This window comes from Monodelphis domestica, chromosome 7 (assembly GCF_027887165.1).
Source record: "Monodelphis domestica isolate mMonDom1 chromosome 7, mMonDom1.pri, whole genome shotgun sequence".
Classification (NCBI taxonomy): domain Eukaryota; kingdom Metazoa; phylum Chordata; class Mammalia; order Didelphimorphia; family Didelphidae; genus Monodelphis; species Monodelphis domestica.
In genome coordinates, this window is record NC_077233.1 from 272,785,590 (window position 1) to 272,807,165 (window position 21,576).

Genomic DNA, 21,576 nt, shown 5'->3' on the forward strand with positions numbered 1-21,576 from the left:
CATCAAAACAATTTGGTACTGGCTAAGAGACAGAAGGAAGGATCAGTGGAATAGACTTGGGATAAGTGACCTCAGCAAGACAGTCTATGATAAACACAAAGATTCCAGCTTCTGGGACAAAAAAATCTACCATTTGACCAAAAACTGCTGGGAAAATTGAAAAACAGTATGAGAGAGATTAGGTTTAGATCAATATCTCACACCATACACCCAAGACAAACTCAGAATGGGTGAATGACCTGAATATAAAGAAGGAAACTATAAGCAAACAAGGTAAAGAAAGAATAGTATACTTGTCAGATCGTCGGGAAAAGGAAAAAAAAAAAACAAGCAAGAGTTAGGAAAAAATTTAAAAATGTAAAATAAATAATTTTGATTACATTAAATTAAAAAGGTTTTGTACAAACAAAACCAATGCAACCAAAATTAGAAGGGAAGCAAGGAAGCAACAAATTAGGGGAAAAATCTTCATAACAAAAAAGTCTGACAAAGGTCTAATTACTCAAATATATAAGGAGATAAATCAATTGTACAAAAAAATCAAGTCATTCTCCAATTGATAAATGGGCAAGGGACATGAATAGACAACTTTCAGATAAAGAAATCAAAACTATCAATAAGCACATGAAAAAGTGTTCTAAATCTCTTATAATTAGAGAAATGCAAATCAGAACAACTCTGAGATACCAACTCACACCTAACAGATTGGCTAACAGGCCAGTAAAGGAAAGTAATGAATGCTGGAGAGATGTGGCTAAGTTGGGACATTAATGCATTGCTAGTAGAGCTGGGAACTGATCCAACTATTCTGGAAGACAATTTGAAACTGTGTCCAAAGGGTGCTAAAAGTCTGTCTGCCCTCTGATTGAGCCATAGCACTGCTGGGTTTATACTAAATCCAAAGAGATAATAAGGAAAAAGACTTGTACAAGAATATTCATAGATCCACTCTGTGGTGGCAAAAAAATTGGAAAATATGGGGATGCCCTTCAATTGGGGAATGGCTGAACAAACTGTGGTATCTGATGGTGATGGAATACTATTGTGCTCAAAGGAATAATGCATTGGAGGAATTGCATGTGAACTGGAATAACCTCCAGAAAGTGATGCAGAGTGAGAGGAGCAGAACCAGGAAAACATTGTACACAGAGACTGATACACTGTGGCACAATCAAATGTAATGGACTTCTCTACTATCAGCAATACAATGATCCAGAGCTATTCAGGGGGATTTATGAGAAAGAGCACTATTCACATCCAAAGGAAGAACTGTGGGAAAAGAAACACAGAAGAAAAACAACCACTTGATCACATGGGTCAATGGGGATAAGATTGGGGATATAGACTCTAAATGATCACCCTGGTGCAAACATCAAGAATATGGAAATAGGTTTTGATCAAGGACACATGTAAAACTCAGTGGAATTGTGCATCAGCTATGGGAGGAGGTGGAGGGAGGGGAGGAAAAGAACATGATTCTTGTAACCAAGGAAAAATATTCTAAATTGACTAAATAAAATTTTCCAAAAAAAAAAAAAACCTCAAAACAGTTAAAGTGCAATTATTTTTATAAATAAATAAATGAAGATAACATCAAATCTAAAAAAACAACAACTTATATTCATGCCCTTTGTGGTGGCAAAAAATTGGAAAATGAGGGGATGCCCTTTGATTGGAGGAAGGCTGAACAAATTGTGGTATCTGTTGGAATACTATTGTGCTAAAAGGAATAATGAACTGGAGGAATTTCATGCGAACTGGAACAACCTCCTGGAAGTTATACAGAGTGAAAGGAGCAGAAAGGAGAACATTATACTCAGAGACTGATACACTGTGGGACAACTGATCCAGGACAATTCTGAGGGACTTAAGAGAAAGAACACTATCCACAGTCAGAGGAAGAAATGTGGGAGTAGAAACACAGAAGAAAAACAACTGCTTGACCACATGGGTTGATGGGGATATGATTGGGGATATAGACTCTAAATGTTCACCCTGGTGCAACTATCAATAATATAGAAATAGGTCTTGATCAATGACACATGTAAAACCCAATGGAATTGCGTATTGGCTACAGAAGGGATATAAGGGGAGGAGAGGGAAAGAACATGAATCATGTAACCATGAAAAAAGATTCTAAATTAAATAATTAAATAATATTTTCCCAAATTAAAAATATTTTCCATGGAAATTTGTTTCTTCCTCCCTTTTAGAATGTTTTGAGAATGTGGGAAACATATATTGTTACGCAGCAATATACAACCTGTTGCAACTTTTTCTGTGTGCCATTTTTCTCCTTTTTTTATTTAGAATATTTTTCCATGGTTATATGATGCATGATCCCCCTTACCCCCACTCTTTCGTCCCCCCTCCCAAAGCTGAAAAGCAGTTCCACTGGGTTACTGGGTTATACATGTATCATTATTCAAAACCTATTTCCATGTTATTCATATTTGCAATAGAGTGATCTTTTGAAATCAAAACCCTAATTGCAACCCTATCACACTACATTATCTATTATATATTTTTCTAATGTATTTTCAGTTCCACAGTTCTTTCTCCGGATGTGGATAGCATTCTTTTTCATAAGTTCCTCTGTATTGTCCTGAGTCATTGCATTGTTGCTGATAGAAAAGTCTATTACATTTGATTATGCCACAGTGTATGAGTCTCTGTGTACAATGTTCTGGTTCTGCTCCTTTCACTCTGTATCACTTCCTGAAGGTTGTTCCAGTTCACATGGAATTCCTCTAGTCCTTTATTCCTTTCAGCACAATATTCCAACAACAACATATACCACAATTTTTTAAGCATTTTCCCAATCAATGGACACTCCCCCATTTTCCAGTTTTTGGCCACCACAAAGAGTGTGGTTATAAATATTTTTGTACAAGTATTTTTCCTTATTATCTCTTTAGGGTACAAACCCAGCAGTGGTATGGCTGGGTGAAAGGGTAAGCATTAATTTAAAGCCTTTTGGGCATAATTCCAAATTGCCCTCCAGAATGATTGGACCAATTCATAACTCCACCAGCAGTGTATTATTGTCTCAATTTTGCCACATTCTCTACACCATTTATCACTTTCCTTTGCTACCATATTGGCCAGTCTGTTCAGTATAAGGTGATACTTCAGAGCTGTTTTAATTTGCTTTTCTCTAATTATGAGAGATTTGGAACACTTTTTCATGTACTTATTGATAGTTTTGACTTCATTGTATGAAAACTGCCTATTCATGTCCCTTGACCATTCATCGATTGTGGAATGGCTTGATTTTTTTGAAAATTTGACTTAGTTCTTATATATATTTGGGAAATTAAACCTTTGTCAGAGTTTTGTTATAAAAATGTTTTCCCAGTTTATTGCTTTCCTTCTAATTTTGGTTGTATTGATTTTGTTTGTACAAGCCCTTTTCGATTTGATATCATCTAAGTCTTTCATTTTACATTTTGCAGGGTTCTCTATCTCTTGCTTTGTCTTAAATACCTTCCTTTGCTACAGATCTGACAGGTATACTAATCTATGTTCACCTAATTTATTTATGATTTCATTCTTTATATTTAAGTCATTTACCCATTTTGAATTTATCTTGGTATAGGGTGTAAGATGTTGATCTGAACCTAATTTTTCCAATAATGTTTTCCAACTTTCACAGCAGTTTTCTCAAATAGTGAGTTTTTCTTCTAAAAGCTGGGGTCTCTGGATTTATGGAACATTAGCTTACTGAAGTCATTTACTCCTAGTCTATTCCATTGATCTTCCCTTCTGTCTAGTATCATATCATTTGATGACCACTGCTTTATAGTACAGTTTAAGATCTGGTACTGCTAGGTCCCCCTCTTTCACTTTTTTTTTCATTATTTCCCTTGATATTCTTGATCTTTTGTTTTTCCAGATGAATTTTTGTTATAATTTTTCTAATTCATTAAAAATGTTTCTTGGTAGTTTGATAGGTATGGCTCTAAATAGATAGATTAATTTGGGTTGGATTGTTATTTTTATTATATTAGCTCATTGTACCCAGGAAGAGTTAATGTTTTTCCAGTTATTTAGATCTAGTTTTAATTGTGTGAAAAGTGTTTTGTAGTTGTGTTCATATAGTTCCTGTATTTGTCTTGGCAGACAAGAGTCCTAAATATTTTATATTTTCTAGAGTGATTTTAAATGGAGTTTCTCTGCTGCTGAGTTTTGTTGGAAATATATAGAAATGCTTATGATTTGTGTGTTTATTTTGTAACCTGCAACTATACTAAAGTTGTTAATTATTTCCACTAGCCTTTTAGTTGATTTTTCTGGGGTTCTTTGGAGTACACCATCCTTTCACCTGCAAAAAGTGATAGTTCAGTTTCCTCCATACCTACTTTAATCCCTTCAATATCTTTTTCTTCTCTAATTGCTATTGCTAGCATTTCTAGAACAATATTCAATAATAGAGGTGATAATGGGCATCCTTCTTTACTCTTGGTCTTATTGGGAAGGCCTTTAACTTGTCCCTTTGCAGATGATACTTGCTGATGGTTTTAAATGTATACTGTTTATTATTTTGAGGAGTGGTCTTTCTATTCCTAAACTTCCTAGTGTTTTCAATAGGAATGGGTGTTGTTTTTTGTCAAAGGCTTTTTCTGCATCTACTGAGATAATCATGTGATTTTTGTTGGTTTGCTTATTGATATGGTCAATTATGTGGATGGTTTTCCTAATATTAAGCCATTCTTGTATTCCTGGAATAACTCCCACCTAATCATAGTGAATAATCCTCATGATCACTTGCTAGAGTCTTTTTGCTAGTATTCTATTAAAGATTTTGCATTTATATTCATTGAGGAGATTGGTCTGTAGTTTTCTTTCTCTGCTTTTGGTCTGCCTAGCCTTGGAATCTGTACCATATTTCTCATAAAAGGAATTTGGTAAAACCCCTTTTTTCCCCTTATTTTGTCAAATGATTTATAAAGTATTGGGATTATTTGTTCTTTAAATGTTTGATAGAATTCACTTGTAAATCCATCTGGCCCTGTGGATTTTTTCTTAGGAAGTTCCTTGATGGCTTTTCAATTTCTTTTTCCAAGATGATTATTTAAGTATTCCATTTCCTCTTTTCTTAATCTAGGCAATTTATATTTTTGTAAATATTCATCCATTTCACCTAGATTATAGTATTTATTACCATATAATTGAGTAAAGTAGTTCTCTTAATGATTACCTTGATTTTCTCCTCATTAGATGTGAGACCACCCCTTTCATCTGTGGTACTGTTAATTTGATACTCTTCTTTCTTTTTTTTAAATTAGATTAACTAGTATGTTATCTATTTTATTTGTTTTTTCAAACTACCAGCTCCTAGTCTTATTTATTGGGTCAGTAGTTCCAATTTGATTCATTTCTCCTTTAATTGTTAGGATTTCCAATTTAGTTTTTATCTGGGGGTTTTTAATGTGTTCTTATTTTAATTGTTTTTTTAAGTTGCAAGCCCAAATCATTAATCTCTTCCCTCTCTAGTTTGTTGGTATGCACACTCAGGGATATACATTTTCCCTGAGTACTGCTCTGGCTGTATCCCATTAGTTTAGATATGATGTCACCTCATTGTTATTCCTTTAATGAAGTCTGTAATTCTCTCAATGATTTCTTCTTTGACTCAACTGCTTTGAAGAATTAGATTATTAAGTTTCCAATTAACTTTAAATTTGCATTTCCATGAACCCTTATTCATTGTAATTTTTACCACATTATGATCTAAAAACTAGGGCAGTTATAATTTCTGCATTTTTTTGCACTATTTCTAAGCCCCAGTATATGGTTAATCTTTGTATATGTACCATGTGCTGCTGAGAAGAAGGTATATTTCTTTTTATTCCTGGTAAGTTTTCTCCAGATATCTATTAACTCTAATTTTTCTAACATTTCATTTACTTCTCTTACTTCTTTCTTATTTATGTTTTGGTTTGATTTATCTAATTCTGAAAGGGGAAGGTTGAGAACCCCTACTATTATGTCTTTAAATTCCATTTCCTCCAGAACTCCTTCAATTTTTTTCTTTAGAAATCTAGATGCTATACCATTTGATTCATAAATGTTTAGTAATATTGCAGGTAATAGGTGATCTTGTATTAGATTTTGAATATTGATAGCACGTTGGTACTGATCAGGTTGTATAGATAACCTAAAGCTGTCAGGATAAACCTATCAGAAGGTGGTGGCTGAAATGCTAGGCACAGTTTAATGCAACTCTTATTTAATTATATCTATTAGAAAGGGCAGGGACAGAATAAAGGAAGTAGGAATAAAACAGGAAATTTCTTACTCTAATTCTAACATCTCGATATCAACCCACAAGGCTAAATTCTCATGAATTTTCTACGTGTTCATCAAGGTGAACCTCTATAAACTATTCTCAACTATCTATAATTAAATTTCTATTTGACTAAACTTATTCTAATGGATGAACTTAAATTTATATTAACCTCCTTAAAATATTGTGGAAAGGAAACTAGACTGACAGTTTGTGGGAGAAGGGGCCAACTGGAAGTGGCAGTGGGGTCTTGTGACTAGCACTTCCTTCCTGCTGAGTGTGGTACTGGCTTCCGGGTGTTGGAGGAGAGTGGAGCTTGTTCAGCCCAGTCTTGAGTGGCATGCTCTTCTTGGTTCAGCTGGAAGATTCAGGCCCAGTCGCTTCTGAAGGTTAGACCTGTTCTTGTTTGCTTTCTGTCTACCCCAAAGATTCTAAAAGACAAAACTGGACTGATATAGAGTGGACTGGAGTGGGAGGACCCTCCACCAGCCTCTGGGGCCTGGCCTCAGGTCGCAAGCTGAGAAAAACTCCAATTCCAACTGGGTTTTAAACTTTATATTATTTAAATTTGCAGATAAGTGGACTATCTTTTCTGGTCATAGAGGGAGCTGAACTTCAGTTTCAGTCATTCAAAGACAAACAGACCTCATTGGACCCCTGCTGTTTCCTCTCAGCAGGGGGCATCTCCCTCCCTTGCCTCACCAAGCTATATACCCTCTATTCCCTTAACTCCTCATTACCCTATACAAACCTCCCATTATCCCAAATTTTTTCCAATCCTATTTCCTTGATCAATAAATATTACAATATCCATGAAAATTAACCAATTTAAATAGATCTCTAGTACCAGAAAATATATATGTATATATGCATATAAATAGCATTGAAATATGTAAATGTGTAAAAATTGCAGACATATATATATATATATACACACCTATAAATGTTATGAATTGTTACATTGGAATTAGCATTATATAAGGCATAGGATAGTTTGATTTTACTTAAGATTTATATTTTATATTGATTGCAATAGGAATGACTTTTGTATTAAGAAATTGTTATGTTGTAAAAATTTTTGTTGGTACATAATCCTAACCCTCTTCCCACAATTCAGTCTTAGCATGAGATAGAAATTCAGATTAGCAAATAGACAGATTAGGATAAGATTCATTATTTTGGGAGGGGGGAAGTTAGATGGAAACAATAAGTAGCATAGATAGATTAGAATAGACATAGAAGATAAGTAACTGGCGTGGGCCAGGGTGGCAACATGCAAACAACAGGAAATGGAGGATTTGTGATAGAGGCTGGCACTAGAGAAAAAGTGCCAGACTGAAGAGTATGTGAAATTGATCACCTCAATGGGGGAGGGGCCCCAGGAGGGAATTCTGGAGGAGAGAAGATTCTGATGAGGAGAGCAGGAAGGGTCTCTCCATCTGGAGACTTCAAAGAGAGAAGGTAGAAAAAGACTTTCTCCTGAGGGTTACCCATTTTTTCTGATGGTGACTGGAAATCTTTCCCCCCAACACTTCCAAATTGAAGGGACTTTCTGAAGAGAAACTGAGTAGACTTTACCTCATTTTCTATTGCCCAGGGGTGAGTCAACCTGACTTTCTCTCAGGGGACTCAGGCTGCCAAGGCCTGAGTTCCCCCCAAACTCAAGGAGGGAGGGAAAGGGTTTAGGTAAAGACAGGGACCCCCTTTCCCCACTTTACTTTCCCCATTCTTCCCTGCCTGTTATTCCTTTTGTATTACCTGATTGAGTTGACATTAAAAGTTATATGTTCGCCAAGCTGAGTGTGAGTGAGCGAATCAAGGGGAGACCTTTTGGTCTCAAGTAGTGGAAGGGGACATGAGGGACAAAAGCGAATTGGGGAGAGCAGCTTTAGCTAAAGAGGGAGGGCAGAAGGGGGAAAATCTTCAAACCCCCTCTCCTCTCTCTGAGGCAACGCGTTACAGCTGCTGTCTCCCCTGAATCCTGTTTTGTAGAGGGGGGGTCTCCTCTCTTTCCCTCTCGCTCCATACCTCAGGGTCCAAGCCTCCCTGTGGAGTATACATCTCATCCTTTCTTTTTCTTTCTTTTATTTTTTTTAAACACTACTGAGAGTAATTTTTGAGAATTATAGAAATCCTCTTTCCATGTAGACATATAAACACTTTTACCTTAATGAGATCCTGAAATTTTCTCTTTCTTTTTCACCTTTCTGGGCTTCTCTTGTGTCTCGTATTTGGCCTTCAGATTTTTTGTTTAGGTTTGATTTATTCTTCAGGAATGCTTAGAAATCTTATTGAATGATCATTTTTTCCCCTGAAAAAATACACTCAGTTCTGCCAGATAGGTGACTCTTGAAATCTTTTGACTATTTGAATATCATATCCCATGTCTTATGATTAATGTAGAAGCTGCTAGGTTCTGAGTGATCCTGATTGTTGCCCCATAGTATTTGAATAGTTTCTTTATGGCTGCTTGAAGTATTTTTCCCTTGGCTTGCTGGTTCTGAATTTAGCTATTACATTTCTGGAAGTTATCAGTTGAGGATTTCTTTCTCATTTTTTTGTACTGAAGGTACACATAATTAATATTATTTTTTTCCTGCAGTAATACAAGTTAATATATATACTCTTGCTATAATATCAATATATGCCTAAAAGCTTTAAACTATGGGAACCTGCCATTTATTGATAAAATATTATAGGACTGTGATTAATGTTTGTGTCTGATTCCAGGAAAAGGGATAAAAACAAGGAGCACAGACTAAACCTGAATAGTGCCAATAGAGCACACAAGAAATATTAAAGTGAGATTCGAGGTTGCAACGCTTAACTTATGTTTAAGTCATAGGACTTCCTTGTATCTACATTCTTTACGAAGTACTCAAACAAGTACAAATCTTGACTATCATGCTGGCTCCCTATATCCCTGAAGGAAAAAAAAAATCAGACGAAGGAATGACATCTCCCCATCAAAATAGAATTCTAATTCTTTTCTTCTTATATTATAGCAACTTCCTGTAGTCTTGGCTACAAATGGCTAAGTGAAATATACTGCATTCTGTCCTACATACTTGTGGGATAGAAATTACTTTAAACTGGACCTATACAAGGCCTATTTTGAATTTTTCTTATGTTTTTGATGATTTTTCTATTCTTTTGATAATTGACACATACACCCCCATAACTGAACATTGCATTCTGAGCTAAACTTGATTTTTTTTTAATACTTACTTCAGGGGGGATTGTTTTTTAATTTAAAATCTAAGAATTTTTTTATTTTTGAATTTTTTTTTGTTTGAGATTGTGTTTTTATAAAAATCCAAGAATTTTGAATTTTGTTTAAGATTTTACTGTTATAAAAAAAATCAAAGATTTTGATTCTGTTCAAGAAAAGATCTTCAAGAAAGAAGCTTGAAACTTTTATATCCAGAGAATGAACTGTTGCAGAAAGATGCCGAAAACCTACACTTCATCAAGAAGATCAAGAATGAACTTTGGAAATGATTGATTGGACTGAACTTTTGATTGAACATTTATTGTAATTGTACACATTTATGCCAAAAGGGACTGCCCCTAATTTGGCTTTCTGTCAATGCGCCTAGCAAAACATTGGTTTTGCTTTCTTTTCTTTTTCTATTTCCTCTCTCACTATTCTAATTCTCTTAGAAAATTGAATATTGTGTATATCTATAGTTAGAAGTGCATTTAGAACTACAAAATGATTATGTTAAATGATCAATGGGGAGACTAGTCTCCCAATGATCATCAGGGGAGACTGTAAACCTTAAAATTTCTTAGACTTATGAATGTTGGAAATTTCACCATTGGGAAATTTCATACTTGGAAAACATTTCCTACTGATAGTAAGAACTCTATTGGAATGTGAAAACCCTTGGCATGGGAGGGTCCTTCTCCTCCCTACCTAAGACTACTTTAGGACATAAACCTTTTGCTAAACAATGGAAAGAGCTTTGACCTATGCTTAAGCATAGAACAGGAATTTCTTTGAGTCATGATTGATTTTAGAATTGATACACTAGAGATACTTGGAATGACAGAACCAGGTCTTCAAACTACAATCTCTACCCTACTCAGAGTAAAAGGATTTAAGAAGGGCTGCAGCAAGGATCAAGATTTAATTATTTGAGAATATGACCTTCAACAGACATGTGCAAAGGGGCAGACCTCTGGGCGGTCCTGGGTTAAGCTAGAGCCACCATTGGCACAGGGAAGACATGGACAGTGATTGGTATATGTGAGAACTAAGGGGAGGGAACTTAGATGGTTTCCTTTAAGATAGCGGGGTCTGAGGACTGGGGGGGGGGGGGGGGGGCGTTGGAGGAGGTTTTGCTCTGAGGAGGTTTCTCTGAGAGGAGGGCTTGCTCTGAAGGAGGCTGGAGGTGGAGGCCCCTGAGACTGTTTCTCCATTTTGGTCATGTGAGTGATAGGGACTGATCTCTTTTCTTTGTCTCAGCTATCTAAGGGCTTGGGCCTTTTGGCCCAGCCTAAACAGAGGGGGTATTTAAGCCCCATTCCCTTCTCTCCCTCTCTCTCTCTCTCTCTCTCTCTCTCTCTCTCTCTCTCTCTCTCTCTCTCTCTCTCTCATACCTTTCTTCCTCCTGTTTGTAATTAAAAACTCCATAAAAGGTTGACTGCTGACTTGAGTTTTCATTTAGGAATTACATAACTGAATTCCTTGGCGACCTTAAATTAATATATATCAGTCTTTTAAAGTGATTTCCTTATCACAACCTTCTTATTGGTTTATTCCGTCTGTTCGGCTGAGGCAGTCTTCACATGCTAGGTGAGCAAAGCCTTAGTTCACCAGGGGTCTACGACCCGATGGCTACCCTCACAAGGTTTAGCCGGCCTGCCGAAGCCGTTGCCCGGGGTGTGGCCTCTGCCGCATGCTAGCAGCTACTAGGAGCCACAAGTGAGAGCTGGGTATCAGGTGAGGGTCAGAGGTTAGAGAGATGCCCTAGGAGGGCATGATAAGCCTTCCATACCAGAGATACTACTCCTCCCTGAGCATCCCATACACCCCGGTATAAAAGAGTAATATCTGGGATAAACAGAATGGGGGAAAAGAGGACATAACATGAAAGTACCAAAATGGTTAAATGTGCAGAGGTAGGAAAGAAATAGGGCAGTGACTGTACTGGGTTTGTCTTGGAATCATTAAGTTAAGCTTTGGAAAGTCAGAAAGTTATCTTTAGGAGATAAAAGTCTAGATTACTGATTAAAATCTTGCTTACTTACTTTCTGCCTCTGGGAAACTTACAATATTGTACTCTTGTTCATATTCACTTTTATTACATCAACAAACTTAAAATAGGCAATTATGTTAATTTTCTCATTTCAGGGAGGGTAATGCATAACTAGCAACTTATGTTCTGCCATTAAGAACACAGGGTGTTCTATTTAGAATCTTCAATTAACAAAAATTTTAAACAAAAATTTTTAAAGGTTTATTTTCAATCATGACTTACATTCCAACATATATTATTTGCCTTCCTTCAATAGTGTTAAACCAGTCTTCCTCTACTTTATTACCGAAAAATATGCTTGAAATCCTTAAAGGACTGACATTTAAGACACTAATGAGGATCTTTAAATAAATTTAAATGTATTTCACACATTCTCAGATAATTTATTCACATTGAAAAGTTCTCAAATGTGCATAGAAATGTATCATATCTTACACACACATACTCCAAACCACCATTCCTTAACTTATAATGTTCAATTTATCACAAGAACAATTTTGGTAATAAGGAGTTCCAAAGTTAATTTTTCAGAATGTCTTTATAATTATACCTGTTGCATAAATGTGTGATCTAATTTTTTTGCTAAATTAAAATTGATTCTTAAATGTTCATGAATTTCTTATTTCTAAATGTTTCAGAGGTGAACACATCATTTAAAATATTTACTGATATAATTTGTTTTTACATCATAATTTCCTAGTATATCTCACTCTTAATACAGAAAGCCAAATCCTTTAGCATAAGATTTAAAAAAGGAATAAAATAGTTCAGAAAAAAAAACTAATATATCAACTAATACCACATATAGTATTTGACATCCCTATTACCATGCCTTTGCAAAAATGGAAGAGATATGAATTTTTATATTTTTTATGAGGGCTAATCTTGCCTATTATAATTATAGAGCATTTTGTTTTAATTGGTTTGTTGTTGCTGTTCTACTTTTTGTTATTTGTAAAAAGAGGAAAAAAATGAAGGGATACTCTCCTTTCTTACTAATGGAGAGGGGTAAAGGGTTTTACCCTACTGCAGCAGTTCTCAACCTGTGGGTCAGACCCTAGCGGGGGTCGAACGACCAAAACACAGGGGTTGCCTAAAGCCATCGGAAAATACATATTTCTGTTGGCTTTAGCCGCTGAGAAATCGCGCTAATTTACAGCAAGATCTCGGAAAGAACGGGGACCCTGCTGTCCGCACATTGTACTAATATTAGTTACCTATCAGCAGCCTTCCCCCTATGAGGGGTGATGGATATATCCTGTTGCCTGGAGACTGGATTCAAACAGAGACCCAGAGAGAGCACACGGGCACTGGCTCCGAAGGGGTCAAGAACAAGTCCTGGAGCAGATAACTCCTGGAGTGGATAAAGGAGCCAAGTAATCCCAGCAAAGTGAAGCCTTGGCTTGAGCTGGAGGGAGACGACAGGAAGAAGGCAGTATCTGCGGACCCCCTCCCCAGGCATGGTTTACCTCCCACCCCAGCGCTCAGGCTGGCTCCTGCTGGATTAATATTTTGCAACATATAATTAAATATTGTTTTTGTGATTAATCACTATGTTTAAATTATGTTTGATTTTTAGCAATGAGAATACATAATGCATATCATGTATTTATATTCCGAATAATAACTGTAGCAAAATTACAGTTTTAAAGTAGCCACCAAAATAATTTTTTGGTTTGGGGTCACCGCAACATGAGGTACTGTATTGCAGGGTCACGGCATTAGAAAGGTTGAGAACCACTGCCCTACTGGATAGATGTGTTTCTCCAGTGAGAGGTTGAAAAGGGATGTGGAGGAAAAGGGATATGGGGAAAACTGAAGATCTGTGGAAAATGGCTATGTCTCTCCTTTCCTCAAGTTTTGCTGACCTGAGAGCTGTGGTTTATTTAAGGAAAGACAGAAGGAATCTGTTTACCTCTCTGCCCAAGGATACTCCACAAACTGTATCCTTGTCAACTGCTGGGGGAGGTGTTGGATCCCAGACAGTTGGATCCCAGACAGTCCTTTCAAGGGTAAGGGTTTTGGTTTTGACCCCTTCCCCAAGAACACAGTGACAAGCTGGATCTTTGCTTCTCAGATGAAACAAGATTTCACCTTTGATCCTGTTCCTACCACCCTCAACCTCTAACTTCACAAGAAAACTCCAACCAAACTTAAACTGACATGTACTGGAATTTATTTTGAGAGATGGGGAAGGAAGGGTAGGAAAGATCAGGGAGCAGGATGTTGGGATAGGAAGCCCTAGTAGGTATATCCTGCAGTGGTTGGGAATCAAAAGTCTTTGGCTATAGGCTCTGTGCTTCAAACCTTTCCCCCAACACCTAGTCTCTTATTCCTTTATAGAACCCTAACTTAACCTAAAATTACTGTGATCTATCCAAGGGAGGGTAAAATGGGGAGAGCCCAAAGGAGAGGGTAGTTGGGCTCTAGCCAAAGAGTCCAACTGCCTCCTTGTCAGTCTTGAGTGGCAGGAAACCAGTGAAAAGAGGTTGTGGAGGATTTTCTAGCTGGACACAGATATGTAACAAGGTGGAAATCAGGTTCTTTGTCCTTCTGGTTTCATATATTTCTCTGACCCTCAGGAAAAGCTCCTCACAGTATCCTTCCAAGGCTGGAAATTAAGTCCATTGCTCAGAATTCTCTCAGTTGTCAGTTCTCTTTCCCAGAATTCTCAGCTGACTCTTCCCTATCCCAGGCTAGTCTCTCCATCAGACTCCAGGATCCAATTAAGGTCTCTTCTCAAATCTTACATATTGTAGTCATTGTACATATTGCCTTTCTGGTTCTGTTTACTTCACTTTGCAGAAATTTAAATATTTCTCTGTATTCTTTATATTCACAGTTCTTAGTAGTACGGCAATATTCCATGAAATTCACGTATATTTGTTGAGTCATTTCCCAATCAATTTTTTAAATTTTATTTCCAATTCTTTGCAATAATGGAAAGTGTTGCTATAAGTAATCTGGTATATATCTCTCTGGATCTCTGACTCAAAGGGTATGGATTCTTTGGACATTTTCTTTACATAATTCTAAACTATTTTCTAAAAGAGTTGAACCAATTCACAGCTACAAGAAGAATGTGTGTGTGTGCCAATATTTCCTTTGGTTTTCTTTGACACTGACCATTCCTCTTTTGTCATCTTTTCCAATTTCCTCAGTCTGAGGTGAAAGTCAAAAACTGTTTTGACTTGCATTCTTCTTATTGTTAGTAATCAGTAGCAATCTCTCATATGGTTGTTAACAGTTTACAACTCTTTTTATTTCTTAATTTAAATTTGTGTGTTTGTTACATTAAAATACACAGGCAACTCCTTCCATTAGAGAAGACATCTTTTGACAAAAAGATACATGTATACATAAAACTATGACCTGTTTATTTCATTAAGTGAAGTTTATCCCAGTAGTACAGCACAATATTATTCCAACACAATCTTATGTCACAACTTGTTTAGTCATTCCTCAACTGACAGGCATCCCTTCTATTTCCAGTTTTTTGTCACCACAAAGACACCTGTTATAAATATTTTAGAACATACAAGTTCTTTTCCTTTTTCCCTGATCAGCTTAGGAAATAAACGTAATGGCAGTATTGCTGGGTTGAAAGGTATATATAGTTTTATGAATTTGGAAGTATAATTCCAAATTGCTCTCCAAAATAGTTAAACAGTTCACAGTTCCAATTCTTTTAAGAAATACTCATTCATATCTTTTATTTAACAACTTGCTCATCAGGGAATATTTTTTGGCCTTATATGTGTTAGTTCTATATGTACATTATAAAAATAATACTGGCAAGTTATAAAAATAGATGGGAAAACTATGCTAATACAGGTTCAAAACTGTTCAGATACTTTTGATTTATGTAATCAAAAATATCTTATATGTAATCAAAAGTATATTCAGTGATAAAGTGAAGTGAAGCTCAAATGTGAACTTCCCTTCAGGGCCAGGCACAAGGACGCTAAAGAGACTCATTATAAAAAATAAAACATTTATTGAAATATAGAAGGACAAAAAAAGTTTCTAATTCTAAGGGATTCTAAGTCCACCCAAATAAACTCCCTGGCTCAGCAAGCTACACTAATCCTCCCTGATCTGATTAACCCAAATTTATACTATTCTAAATAAAACTCCCACTATTATCCTTATAATTCTTAACTTTGCCTTCCAGTTATAAAATAACAAAGGCTAGCTGGTTGAATCTCAACAAGAATCACATTAGGACTCTGAGCCTTAACAGACTCAGAGTCCAAACCAAAGACCAGATCTTTACTTGGTGTTCTCAGATATAAATCAATTTATGAAGACAGAAATAGATAGTCAATAGTCTTTCCCAAGTTGGAAAAAAGAAAACTCTAAGCTTCTTCAGGTCTTTCCCTCAGACAGAGGGAGAGGCAAATATGTTACCTGCTCCAGCCCTGAGATAGAGTCTATGTGTGTGACTGACAACTGCCAGAGACCAACTTCCACTCTCAGAGAGAGCAACTGACACAGAAAAATGGTCATAACTCTCAACATTTGAAAGTGTCATGCTCTCTCAGATCTGCTTCAAACTCCAATTCTTTCTCAAGCCAGCTCCTCTACTTCTTTTCTCTTGTGAATTTTAAAACTATTCCACCCTAATCAGACCGTACTTTAGAAGATCTGATTTAGCTATTTCCTGATCAATAACAATAGAGATACTTGAACTAACAGAATCAGGTCTTGGGAACTCTACATTTCTCCACCCTCCTTAGTTTAACAAGATTAGGAAAGTCTGCACCAAACTCAAGGAGTATCTGAGGAAAATGGCCTTCAACAGACATGTGCAGAAAAAGCAGACAGACCCCTGGGCTATCCTAAGTCAAGCTAAGCTATGACTGGTACAGATGAGACACAGGAAAATGACATAAAACCGTCTATATAAGGCACATCACTGGCTCACTTCACCCTCTTTCCCTGGGGAGGTGACTGGCTGGCAGCATGCTAGGCATACTAACATCTTGGAGTGGTGGCAGTTATTTGTCTGGGTTTGTCGGTGACTTTGCCCTTGAGCTGATTCAGGTTCGGGCATCATGGCTGAGCCCCTTTTGGAGTTTACGCTGACTCCTTCCTCCTTCATACTCCAAAACCTTACTTTCTAAATCTTCTAATCTTCCCGCCTGGTACTAGCCAGCAGGAGAAAATCTTACTCCTTTTCTTTCTTCCTTCTCCTTAATCTCCTCCATTATCAATTAAATCACCATAAAATTTCCAGCTGACTTGAGTATTTTATTATTTGGGATTTTCCCTGGCAACCATTTAAATTTAGATTTAAGTCACAATGCTAAAATTATCTTTACACCCTAAACTAATAACATATATGTACATGCATATGAATATGTATATTTAAAATGTGTGTTTATATGTATGTGTATCCATAACTACATCAGAGCTATCTGATGTAAACATTTTTTGCCAAATATTTTGGTATATTTGTTCACTCTGTTACGCTCTTATGGTATATCCTTCTTTTTCCTCTTTGAGTATCTGAATCTTAACCTTTCATCAGTAAGCACTTTTAAAAATTACCCTTTTTATCTTAGTATGGTTGATTTTATTTGTATAAAAGTTTTTTAATATCATTATGATATGCTTTTTAATGTTTGGTTTAGTTCACAAATCTATTTTTACCTTATTAAGATATAATATTTAAAATATTCCTCTAAGTTTAATTCTGACAGAGTACTTTCCAATTTTCTCAACAATTTTATCATAGGGAATTCTTCTCAAAGTAATTCCTTATCTAATCTACTGTTCTATTTTTTAACCAGTTCCTTCTCCTACCCCACCCATTCTTCTCCTTTTATTTTTCCTTGAGGTAAGTAGCTGGCCTGGAGTCAGGAAAACCTAAGTTCAAACTCAGCTTCAGACACTTTTTAGCTATGTGTCCACTGGTAAATTACTTAATCTCCTACTGCCTCAAATTTTCTCACCTATAAGATGAGGATAACAACAGTTATTGGAGGGCATTAACATAATAATAGATAAGGGCTATTACTTATTGTTAACATATGTGTTAATATAAGATGACAATAATAGCTTCTATTACAATTGTTGCAAATAGAAAATGAAATATCTGTGAAATGCTTGCCAATTAAGAAAAGAACAAGACACCTAGTAAACTTTCTTCCACATATCACTCTTTCAAATATTTGAAGAGAATTATTATGACTCCTTGACAAAGTCTCTTCTCCAGACTTATAAACATCTCCAGTTTCATAAACCAATCCTCTTATGGCATGATTTCAAGATTGTTCACCATTATGGTTACCTTCCTATATGCCCTCCATTGATAATAATGTCCTTAAATGCAGTACCTGTAATCTAAAGTGTTATAAGGCAACAACAATTCTGAGGCTAAAATAGATGTCCTCATAGCTTTTTCTATGTTCTCTGCATTAGCATTTGCTATTATTTACTACGTATAGTTTATTGACTCAGTTTTAATAACACAAAATCATCAATATGAACAATATATCTATAATCTGTCATGAAAATAATAAAACCAACTGTGGTACACAAATTAATGGTACACCATCACTGTACCATAAGCAAGAATCAATATGAAGAATTTCAAAAAATCATAGTAAGATTTATATGAACTAATGTGGAGTGAAAAAAAATAATATAAATGATAACTATAATAATGTAAATGGGAAGAAAAAATAGAACTGAATACTACAATTATGGTAACTAAACTTAATCCAGGAGTAAGATGAGAAAATAATCTCTCCCCTTTCTTTGCAGCTATGAATGTGAAACACTGCATAGAATATCAAACTAAATAGGTGAATTGGCTATTTTTGTTGAACTGCCTTTCACTTTTTCTTTTAATACTTTGTTACAAAAGATAGCGGGCTATAGAGTAGATAGAAGAGAAATATATTTGGAAATAAGAACATTTTTAAATACTTCAGAATGATGAATAATAGTACAAAGAAAGTATAACCATTCTCTTTTCATTCACAAATACACTGATACACTGCTGAAATATTCAAATATTCTTTCAGAGGTGATGAATTTATATAAAGTTATATTCTAATAACATACATATAATAGTCGATACTAGCCTAGTACATTCATATTTTAAAAAATAACATTACTCCTTTAAATATAGTCTGCTTTGAAATTGTCATATTTAATAATTCATAAAATCCATAAAACAAACATTTTTGGTTCTTTCCTTAAAATATCATTTTCAAACTAATCCAAGTGTTTGTAAATATTAAAACTTATGTGACTATTTTACAAGGCAACCTATCAATGAGTTAAAGATTTCTGTATACTACCTTCTTTGGAGCAGAAATGGAAGATTCCTTTTTCTTATTCTTTAACAAAAATTCCGGCATATTATTTTCAATGTCCTTGCGTGTACCCTTTTTACGCAGTACTGCAGCCAAAAATGCAATTACCTAGGAAAGGAATATTTGCAAAATTTAAACAAAATGCATCAACCAGTGATCTAAATCCCCAAAACCTTTAAAACACTTAACAAAATTTAAGACAAATTCAGTTGCACAAAACAATTAGAAGTTTTCCATCTTGAATCCATAATTTAAAAAAAAATAAAGTATTGGCTTTAAATTCCCATTGATTTATTCTAGGAACCATCTAATCTATCAACTAAAGTATCAACTTATACAACTTTTGGAGGTTTTACTACAGATCAATGTCGAACTAACAAATCATGTTATGTGCCAAAAGGTGATTTGTAAGGATATTGCTTCCTACTTCAAACATTATTAGAAGGAAAAGGAAAGGAGAGGGAGAGGAAAGGGAAGGGGGCAGGGAGAAAAGTATCATATGTAGTAGTTATCCAGAATACCCTAGACCAATAGATCTTAAAGTGTGGTCCAAGGACCCCAGAAACTGTTTTAAAGGGAAAGCCAAAATTATTTTCATAATAATGAGACATTTAATTCCTAATATGGTAAATATCAATCACTATAATCCATATATACAAAAGGTTTTTAGCTAAGGTTCTCAATAATTTTTGTTTAAATGCAAAGATTAACTGAGGTCAAGAAGTCTGGGAACCACTACAATATACACTACAACAGTGATGGTGAACCTATGGCACAGGTGCCAAAAAGGTCACACAGAATGAGCATGCCTGTAGTTACCTGCCAGAGTTCATTACTAGAAAGCCAGAGGATTTTGGGGCGGAACTGTTCCCCTCTCCCTCTTCATATACCTAAGGACATTCCTCACTTCACCCACCCTTCTGCCCAGCAGCCCAGTGGGAGTGCTTCTTCCCTCCCCTGTCTGGGGTAAGGGGGGGAGGGCACACTGGGGAGTTGGGTGCAGAAGTAGGTCTTGGGGGAGCACGCTGGCACAGTACTCAGTTTGTGGAGTGGGATGGTGGAGGGGTCTGGCACTGTCTCTAAAAGGTGAACTATCACTGCACTATAAGACTATAATAACAATATCATTCCTACCTTGTGCAAGGGGAAATTAATACCAAATTCCAATTTGGAAAGCTCAGAGCATCCTACTACCTATTTCTCCCTGGCCTAAACTCATTTCTCCAAATTGAATAAAGGCCCTCACCTCACTTCCCCCACCCATTACTGCCTAACTGATGGTACACCTATTACCTAGGGAAGGAACTCAACAAAAAGCTAGATTTGGAGTGAGAGAGAAATGATAAAAATTGAATGATACCCACCTCACACCTAGCAGATTGGCTAACATGACAGTTATGGAAAGTAATGAATGCTGGAGGGGATGTGGCAAAGTAGGGACATTAATTCATTGCTGGTGGAGTTGTGAACTGATCCAGCCATTCTGGAGGGCAATTTGGAACTATGCACAAAGGGCGATAAAAGAATGTCTACCCTTTGATCCAGCCATAGCACTGCTGGGTTTGTACCCCAAAGAGATAATGGACAAAAAGACTTGTACAAAAATATTCATAGCTGCGCTCTTTGTGGTGGCCAAAAATTGGAAAACGAGGGGATGCCCATCAATTGGGGAATGGCTGAACAAATTGTGGTATATGTTGGTGATGGAATACTATTGTGCTCAAAGGAATAATAAAGTGGAGGATTTCCATGTGAACTGGAACAACCTCCAGGAAGTGATGCAGAGCGAGAGGAGCAGAACCAGGAGAACATTGTACACAGAGACAAACACACTGTGGTATCATCGAACGTAATGGACTTCTCCATTAGTGGTGGTGTAATATCCCTGCACAATCTGCAGGGATCAAGGAGAAAAAAACACTATCCAAAAGCAGAGGACAAACTGAGGGAATAGAAACACCAAGGAAAAGCAACTGCCTGACTACAATGGCTGAGGGGACATGACAGAGGAAAGACTCTGAGCGAACACTCTGATGCAAATACTAACAACATGGCAATGGGTTCAAGTCAAGAACACATATGATACCAGTGGAATCACAGGTCGGCCACGGGGGGTGGGAGGGAGGAAAAGAAAATGATCTTTGTCTTTAATGAAAAATGCATGGAAATGATCAAATAAAATACTATAAAATTAAAAAAAAATAAAATAAAATAAAAAAAAATTGAATGATACCCCAAGCTTACCCTCAAGGACATTACTTAGTCTTATCTAGTTGGCTGTCCTAGGTCTCAAGGAATTAATCTACTTGCTTGCTTTCTCATAAATACAACCTGTTGTTCTGAGCTGAGCAGGCTTTCTTCTCATGACAGCAAAAAATAATGACGTTCTCAGGCATAGTCCTTATCATATTTTAATATTTTAATTTTTAGGTCTGGACCTATGATTTCATGAATATCAGGAGTTCCCAGCAAAGGAACAAGATGGTTCCACCAAAGTAGAACAGCAATTGAACTTTAATATATAATCTTTAGGCACTTGGTGGAAAAGTGTCCACCCCTAACCCCAATATAGTAAAAGAGAGACTAGAAGAACCTTTATCCTCTTGTTTTTCATCTAGCTGTTTCATACTACAAGACTTTTTTTTACTACAAGTATGTCATAAAATTTTGCAATAAAGTAGTAATTTCAAAATCA

General features: G+C 36.1%; 1 protein-coding gene across 3 annotated transcripts in view; it reads right to left on the reverse strand.

Moving 5' to 3' along the window:
• The window catches only part of ERCC6L2 (ERCC excision repair 6 like 2), a 174,392-nt gene that overhangs the window by 135,856 nt on the left and 16,960 nt on the right, over positions 1–21,576 (reverse strand). For all 3 annotated transcript variants that reach the window (XM_056806770.1, XM_016423780.2, XM_007497932.3), the window contains one exon: positions 18,867–18,989. In XM_056806770.1, the coding sequence (XP_056662748.1) occupies positions 18,867–18,989 (123 nt within the window). The remainder of the gene's footprint in view (positions 1–18,866; positions 18,990–21,576) is intronic.